Consider the following 9,015-nt stretch of genomic DNA (forward strand, 5'->3'; position numbering starts at 1 on the left):
ATATCCTCCGAAGAGGCAGGCATAGCTTGGGCCTATGCGGGTGCCCATGGCTACTCCTTTTGTTTGGAGGAAGTGGGAGGATTGGAAAGAGAAGTTGTTCAGGGTGAGGACCAGTTCAGTCAGTCGAAGGAGGGTGTCAGTGGAAGGGTACTGGTTGGTACGGCGGGAAAGGAAGAAGCAGAGGGCTTTGAGTCCTTCGTGATGGGGGATGGAGGTGTACAGGGACTGGATGTCCATGATGAACATAAGGCGTTGGGGACCGGGGAAGCGAAAATCATGGAGGAGGTGGAGGGCATGGGTGGTGTCCTGAACGTCGGTGGAGAGTTCTTGGACTAAGGGGGACAGGAGGGTGTTGAGGTATGCAGAGATGAGTTCAGTGGGGCAGGAACAGGCTGAGACAATGGGTCAGCCGGGGCAGTCAGGTTTGTGGATTTTGGGCAGGAGGTAGAAGCGGGCGGTGCAGTGCTTCTATCACCCTAACATGAAGTGAGTTTCACATTCCCATCATGCTCTAGGTGAGAGAAAACTTTCCCCACATCTCCTCTCAACTTCTGGTGCTTCCCTTAAATCTATGCCCCATGATCAGTCCACCAAGTCTGTCTACCCTGTCTAAGCCCCCTTGTAATTTGATACATCTCAATAATGTGCCCCCCTCAATCTCCTGTGTTCCACATCTGTCCAATCTCTCTTTGTAACAACAATTCTCCAGCCCAGGCAACATCCCTGAGAAAACTTCTCTGCAGCTTTGCCAGTGCAATCACATTCCTCCTATAATGTTGATTCCAGAACTACATACAAAACTCTCAATTATACAGAAAAATACCAACCTTTTCTAAGCTATAGTCAGTTCTGTAGAATGTCACCGGACCTGAAATGTTAACACTACTTCCTCTCCACAGATGCTGCCAGACCTGCTGAATTTTTCCAGCAATATCTGTTTGTTTTTGATTTCTAGCATCTGCAGTTCTTAGTAATTTTCATTTCATGTAGTCCACCTAAAATAATACCAAATAACACTGGTTCACCTGACAACATAGTGTATGCACAGCCAGTCTGCCTCAAAAAATCTGTACCCAAAGAAACATAAGTGCATATATATATAGACACGCTCCTGAAGCATATACTGTATGGCAGGACAAAACACATACTGGCAACATACCATCCCTAGCTGCCCAGACTTGTGTGACCGATCATGTCATTTACTTTCTCAAGCAGAACACAAATTTTAACAGCAGCTTGTACCTACATACAGGTCTATCCACATCTGTAAGGAGAGAAGCAGCTACCATTCTATGTCCAATATGACACTACAGTTCTGAAGCAGTCATATCAGACTCAAAATGTTAACTCTGTTTCTCGTCAGACCTTCCGAGTTCGCCAGCATTTTCTGCTTTTGTTTCAGGTTTCCAACATCCACAGTAATTTGTTTTTACTAACTTGCATCTCTAAAACAAATATATGTTCCAAGTTGCTTTATACGAACATTACATTATCAAAGAAATATGACACTAAGCCATATAAAGAGATATTGGGTCAGTGACCAAAAGTGTGATCATAAAAAGATGCAAGTTTTAGAAGAAGCTTGAAAGTGTGAGAGTCTGTGCATTGTGGTCACATGTACTGCATGGGAGTGGGGGTAAAGGCACCTACCATACAGGGAAGAGAAACACAAGTGCAGGGGTGGAGTTTTTGGAAGGGGGGGAAGCAAGGCATTCCTGCCATCAGTGAATGTGCAATATGAGTGCAACTGCCATACAGGGGAGTGGAGGAGAATATCTGTTGCACATGGAAATGGGGACTGGCACATCTGATTGCCAAGGGGAGATAGTGAGTTCTATCGCACAAGGACCTGAAAGGTGTCACTCATATGGGGTGCACTTAGCCATACTCTCTGAGGAGGAGGAGGAGGACTCTGCATTAGAGTGTCAGCAAGTTTCAAAATACTTCACATGCCTGGAATTGACTTTAAATGTTACATTAATAAATACAAACAGCAATGAGATCAAGCTCCAGTTAATGATTTTGTTGGATGAAGGAGGAATAACGTTTATGCCACACGAAGAATGCCTATTCCTGTTAAAATTGCTACAAGGGAGCTTTCACTTCCACCTGAGTTCACTACAGCAAAAGACATCTCCTTAACTTAACATCTCATCAGACATTAACCTGATGTGTCCTGGATGATCAAATGCTCAAGACTTGAAGTGAGGCTAAAACCCACAACTGTTTAATTCAGTTGTGTAGGTTGTCACTAACTGACCAGTTAATATTTGCTGCCAATAGCTCAGGTTAAGTAGATTTATATAATGTTTTAAGCAGTCGGCTTACATTTATTACCACATTTCAACTGCTCTATGTACATTACTCAACTTTTAATGACTAGATTTCTGCTTTACAGATCTTGAAACTGTTGAGATTTATTGATCTGTACGCATTGCTACAAGTCTCTCTAGCTCTGAACTAGAAATAAACTCAGTCACAAAAGCAGTGAGATTATATAGTTCTGATACCATTGCAGTCAAGGCTTCATAGTGTAGCAACGTCACAAATACTCAATCAGACTGAATGGTAAATAATGGCTTTTCATGATTAGCTCGCCTGGCAACATTCAGTTCACAATGATGCAATGCATTCTTTGTTCAACCCACATTGTTCCTGTTGGCCCAATCATACTGCACAGGTTTAAAACATATAGATGCTTTAAGCAGGTGCCACGAGGGAGGGAAGGAGACTCCTAGTGCAATTCCTTCACCTCATGATAAACAAAGCAAAGCACCATACAGTGTAAATGAGCCACTCACTCTACAGGGAAATCTAATCTTCCAGTCACTCCACTTGCTTATAAACACACCAACATTTTGAGCTTGACAGTGAAAGAATGTGATTAAAAATTAATGGTTCTGGAAGTTCCTGTCTCAGTGTGTCGGAGAAAGTTCAACAAATCTCAGAACTTGAATGAAGCCTTTACAACTCCCTCCTCACCTAAAGTGCTGATTCTGACTGAGGTACTGCCCCAAACGATTCTGGTTTGACAGTGTTAACAAGACAGAAGATGTCAGCAGAATGTTCAACATTGAGATGCAAGCCATGTTCTAGTCTGAGCTTGCTCTCTCTCTCTCTCTCTCTTCTTTAAGAGCTGCTTAGCTGAACACTTGAAATGCCATTCAAGGCTACAGGCCAAGCGTTGAAAAACAGGATTAGAATAGAGGGATGCTTGGTTCATGGGGTGGACATGATGGGGTTGAGTGATTTAGAAGCTCTATTACTCTCTTCAACAATTGACAGCATGAGATTGCAATAGAGACTGGTCACCTGGATGATTTAATACTGAAGTTAGTTCCAGTGCCCCTATTGACCCACCCCCCCACCCCAGCCATGATCAATTTTGTTAAATGAAATCAAACCTCAGAACATTCAAGGTCACTGCTTCATTTCTACATCAAGTTTAGTTTGTGGCATTCTATCTCAATAAGACTCTGTTGTCATTTTCTTTTTCCACTGATATTATATAGAAGGCTGCTCAGTAGAATTGTGATTTATTGCTGTGAATTCCTCATCTCGATGGTATGACAGACAGTTATAATTAAGTTTACAACTCAATAGCTACCCTTCCCCAAACAGGAGATCATTCCACACCAGACTTGTATCAGTCCTGTTCTAATCACATCCATGCCAGAATAACGACGTTCTCAGGGCTGACACACAGTTTTTTGTTCTGCTCCAAGCAGGTTCTGGAATATTTACTGCAAGATGATTATTATTGCGAGTGAGAGGTCAGCACATTTCTTTTCTCTCTTCAATTTTCCCCTTTCCTTTTGAAGGCACAGACTGCTTAAAGTCATAGAGTCATAGAGATGTACAGCATGGAAACAGACCCTTTGGTCCAACCCGTCCATGCCGACCAGAAATCCCAACCCAATCCAGTCCCACCTGCCAGCACCCGGCCCATATCCCTCCAAACCCTTCCTATTCATATACCCATCCAAAGGCCTCTTAAATATTGCAATTGTATCTCCGAGTCTGGGCTGTTTAAGAGTCCTTTTGCACTGTTTTGATGTAGCCAGGGATTACTGGCAAAGTATTCCATCATGGTTCAAGGCAGGTGGTGTCCTCGCACAACACACATACATATGTGCGGGAATAGCAATCAAGATGACTGGCTGATTTATCTGGCTAATCAGAATGGTCCACCATGCCTCAGCTTAAGAGTTTCACAGCTGATTGAAAACCAAAACCAGAATCTGTAATGTTCTCATACTTACTACCTTCACAAGCTCTGCCAACCATTAGTCTACTAAGTTAGTAGAATTTAAATGGCAAGAGGCTATCAAGACACAAAACCTTTGCAGCTGAAACAACAGGGCACAAGTTACCTGTGTGAGACTAATCATATTGTGTGGACTGCCAGAGACAGGATGTTCACATAATGTGAGTTGCCAGAAACAGAGGGTGAGGTGGTGGATTGTGAATCCAGAGACTCAAGTAATGTTTTTGGGACCTGGGCTTGAATCCTGCCATGGAAGAATAAAAATCTGGAATCAAGAGTCTAATCCATTGCCAATTGTCAGAAGAGGAGAAAGTGAGGACTGCAGATGCTGGAGATCAGAGCTGAAAATGTGTTGCTGGAAAAGCGCAGCAGGTCAGGCAGCATCCAAGGAACAGGAGAATCGACGTTTCGGGCATAAGCCCGATTCCGGAAGAAGGGCTCATGCCCGAAACGTCGATTCTCTTGCTCCTTGGATGCTGCCTGACCTGCTGCGCTTTTCCAGCAACACATTTTCAGCAATTGTCAGAAGAACCCATCTGGTTCACTAATGTCCTTTAGAGAAAGAAACTGCCCTTACCTAGTCTGTGTGACCCCAGACACACAGCAATGTGGTTGACTCTTAACTGTCCTCAGGACAATTTGGAATGAGCAATAAATGCTGGCCTAAGAAAAAAGACTGGCACCCCAGTGCAAGCCACCTCAAAGGAACAGAGTCTGCCAAATTAAAGTCTCTGCAAAGAGGCATCCATTCTTGACACTTACTGTGATGTGAGAATAGAATAGCAATTTGTCACGTGTATTTTACAAAAATAATTTACTGGTTTGTTTTATAAGTCACCATACCACAGTGCCTACGTTAATCACAGAAGTCATAAATAAGAAAAAGATGCAAATGTTCATCACAGCTCAAATAACAACTCTTGGGTGCAGGGTATACTGAAAAACCAGGCTGAAACTGCCATGCAGTCACGCTGAGACGAGACTTCCGTGCTGGGACAAGGTCTCTGTGCTGAGCGGCTGTAATACATGGAAGCTGAAGGAGACCTCCATAACTGGATTAGATGTTCATGTTGGGCCACAGGAAGGAGCCTCTGAAGCAAGGGTGAGGCCTCCATGCTGGGCTGCTGGAATAGCCGGAAGTCGCCAAAATAGAACTCCGTTCCGGGCCGGAGACCTCCCCTCATTTGGGACAAGACCTCCGCTCCGGTCCGAGACCATTCCTCATGGACAACACTGCCACATTGGGAGATGACCCCGCCAGGCCTACACCATTATTGCAGGCTGTTGGAAGCCACCTCAGCACTGGGCTGGGAGAAGACGCTTTCTGCCAAAGTTGTTAAAAGAAGTTAAAGTAAAATAGTAATTAGAAGCATTTTAAAAAGGATAGGCAGGAGAGTAAAGCAGATGAGCTCCAGGTTCCTTGGCTGAGGAGCCTGCACATTGTGCTGCTACTCAGCCATAATCTTGAAAAAAAAATGACAATCTAACCTACAGGCTTCAAATTGTGATGTTACGCTTGTCCACTGAACTGATCTTCTTCACAACACTGGTACTATTAGCTGACATGCTGCCATTGTGTCTACAGTTACAATGCCAGGTATTAACTCAGCTAATAAATGCATTTCAGTTCCACACCAACTTACTGAAGCAACCAATTTGCACAAGATCCAAAGAAATTCCTTCTTCTCATGAGGAAGTTCAGTGAAAGAAACTCTGAGGGAATTTTTTTTAAACCACTGTACCAGATAAACCACAAAGATGAACAATAAAAATGCCACCTTATAAAATGAATCCTTATTACCGATTTAATATGCCTCAACATATTTTAGAACAATACTATTCATAGGGTCACAGAACTGTGCCAGCTTTCTGATTAAGCTATCCAATTACTCCCATTCCCCTGCAAATATTTCACCCAAATATTTTGTTTTTCACCCAACTCCCTTTTGAAAGTTACAGTTGAAATTACTTTCACCAACCTTTCAGGCAGCCCATTCCGTCACAATTCACTGCAGAGACTTTTTTTTTGTTTCAATCTTATTGCCTCTGGTTGTTCTGTACAGGACTTTGGTTAGGCCACATTTGGAGTACTGTGTGCAGTTCTGGTCGCCTCACTTTAGGAAAGATGTGGAAGCTTTGGAGAGGGTGCAGAGAAGATTTACTAGGATGTTGCCTGGAATGGAGAATAGGTCGTACGAGGATAGGTTGAGAGTGCTAGGCCTTTTCTCGTTGGAACGGCGAAGGATGAGGGGTGACTTGATAGAGGTTTATAAGATGATCAGAGGAATAGATAAATCTTTGGTGAGCTTTAAGGGGCAATTGGATAGGTACATGGACGGGTGCTTAAGCTAGGACAAATGTTCGGCACAACATCGTGGGCCGAAGGGCCTGTTCTGTGCTGTATTGTTCTATGTTCTATGTTCTGCCAATTACTGTAAACGGGTCTTCTAGTTATTGACCCCGCTGCCAACTGGAAATCGCTTCTGCTCTTTTGAATCAATTGTCCTCTTAGTTTCTCTTTCCAAGGAAAATAACCCCTATTTCTCCAGTCTCTCCAGGAAAATGACTTCTTCACCTCTGGTACCATTCTAGTAAATCATTTTGGTGCACTCTCTATGGCTTGATATCCTTCTCAAAGTATGGTGTCCAGAATTAGACAGTATGGTAGTTCGGGTCAAAACTAATGTCTTAAAGAGGTTTAGCAGGATTTACTTGTTTTTGTACTTCATGAGACTTTTTAATCAGCATTCTGAATTTGTCCTATTACCTTGTTAGATTTGTGCACGTGATTTCCGGTGTCTGTTCCTTTGTCTGCTTTAAAATTACACTATTCAAATTATGTTGTCTCCTCTTCATTCTTTTGACTAAAATGTATCATTGAATTCCATGATCGTTAACATGGCATGTACCTCTCTCTCTACACAACCTGACTGGTCGGCTTGGAGGCTCCAGCCTAGTCTGTTCCTGTCCAAAGACTTACATTTATCACTTAGAATCTGTCACTCTGTTTTGTGAGGATGAGAAGATTGATCAGTGGTGCCACAAATCAATGCTTGACTGACTGGAACGTGGAGGAGTTGCCAATGATTACACTTGCGTGGCAGCAGCTTCAAGTGAGTAAACTAGACTGCAACCAGCTGAAGGATGAAACAAGATTTCATAGTCACTGTGCGTGACTATGGGGACTCCTTAGCCTTTTCACTTTGCAAATTTACTTGAACAGTGCACCAATACAACTGCAGAAATTGACTAATAAAATGCAGTTATCGACATTGATTAGGAAGTGGTTGACAGTAAGAGCATAGGGTACAACTCACAGCCTCACTGGAAAAATATTATGGAACTGTGATACAGCCTGAGAGAGCTGGATGACTGCCCAGTGCAGAGTTCTGTGGCAGGGCCTGACATCCTCCATTTGGATTAATGAGAAGGTGGCCAACCCAAGCTATTTAGACAAGAGGGAACAAAGTGTATACAAAAGCATGCCACAGAGCACACGCTACAGGAAGAGGTGCTTTTCATGACACTGGTGCCACAAAGGCAGATGTCAGATGTTGAGGTCACGGTTTTCCCTTTACACCCTCACTAACTTAATCACATTCTGTTTAAAAAAAGCCTTCCCAGGAACAAGAGTTTATAGCATGCCCCCCGGCTGACCTTATCTGCGGCTGTCTCCACGTAGCATGGGTCCTGAGGGGCAGCCAGCAGAGGAACAAAGCCTGAGAGGATCTTGTCCTCCTCGAGAACCAGCAGGGTGAGGTCCTCATCCGGGTCCTTGTACAGCGGTACCTCTGACTGGTTGACAGCTGTGAAAATGTTGCAGAACTCTGCCAGCATGGCCCACACATCGATGGCAATTCTAAAGAGAGGAAATTCAACAGAAAAAAACAAGAGCCAAAGGTTAGGTCACTAGGGAGAAGAAAGCGATGCTCAGCAAAGTGTTTTAGGATGTAAAGACATTGTTAATAATAAAACATTCATTCGGAACTAGAAAAACAGATGATGTTTTTATTAAGTCAGTGCAAGAACAGTTCCGGATTTTGGTCTCAAACGATTACCCAATTAGGAAAAAAGAAACAGATGCAGGTGTTGTGACTTGGAGCTTTGACACTCCTGCTCCAATTAATATTCACACAGTATTTAATACTTAATACTTTTCAGCCAGTCCGTTTCCAGGAAATGGAGCACTTCCAAGAGGAACACACTTTTCTCACAAGTAGCATCTGAGCTTCACTGACTGATGTTAGGATGGGATGACTTCAAAACAGTAGACTGCAAATGTAAGGGCTCTGGAAATATTGACAAATTCCCAGTACAACCTGCATTGACTGCAAACAGTGACACATGCCCTGGGACTCACTTCAAAATGTGACACACTCCCCAGGACTCACTTTAAAATGAGAGACACTCCCCGGGGCTCACTTTAAAATGTGATACACTCCCCCGGGCTCACTTCAAAATGTGATACACTCCCCAGGACACACTTCAAAATGTGACACACTCCCCGGGGCTCACTTCAAAATGTGATACACTCCCCCGGGCTCACTTCAAAATGTGAAACACTCCCCCGGGGCTCACTTCAAAATGTGATACACTCCCCGGGGCTCACTTCAAAATGTGATACACTCCCCAGGACTCACTTCAAAATGTGACACACTCCCCGGGGCTCACTTCAAAATGTGATACACTCCCCAGGGCTCACTTCAAAATGTGACACACTCCCCAGGACTCACTTCAAAATGTGACAC

At 43.5% G+C, this 9,015-nt stretch overlaps 1 protein-coding gene across 1 annotated transcript in view; it reads right to left on the bottom strand.

Annotated features, from left to right (window-relative positions):
- The window catches only part of smg6 (SMG6 nonsense mediated mRNA decay factor), a 409,499-nt gene that overhangs the window by 170,490 nt on the left and 229,994 nt on the right, over nucleotides 1-9,015 (bottom strand). Inside the window, exon 12 of the mRNA XM_043718890.1 lies at nucleotides 7,925-8,126. Coding sequence (XP_043574825.1) covers nucleotides 7,925-8,126 — 202 coding nt within the window. The remainder of the gene's footprint in view (nucleotides 1-7,924; nucleotides 8,127-9,015) is intronic.

This window comes from Chiloscyllium plagiosum, chromosome 28 (genome assembly GCF_004010195.1).
Source record: "Chiloscyllium plagiosum isolate BGI_BamShark_2017 chromosome 28, ASM401019v2, whole genome shotgun sequence".
Taxonomy (NCBI): domain Eukaryota; kingdom Metazoa; phylum Chordata; class Chondrichthyes; order Orectolobiformes; family Hemiscylliidae; genus Chiloscyllium; species Chiloscyllium plagiosum.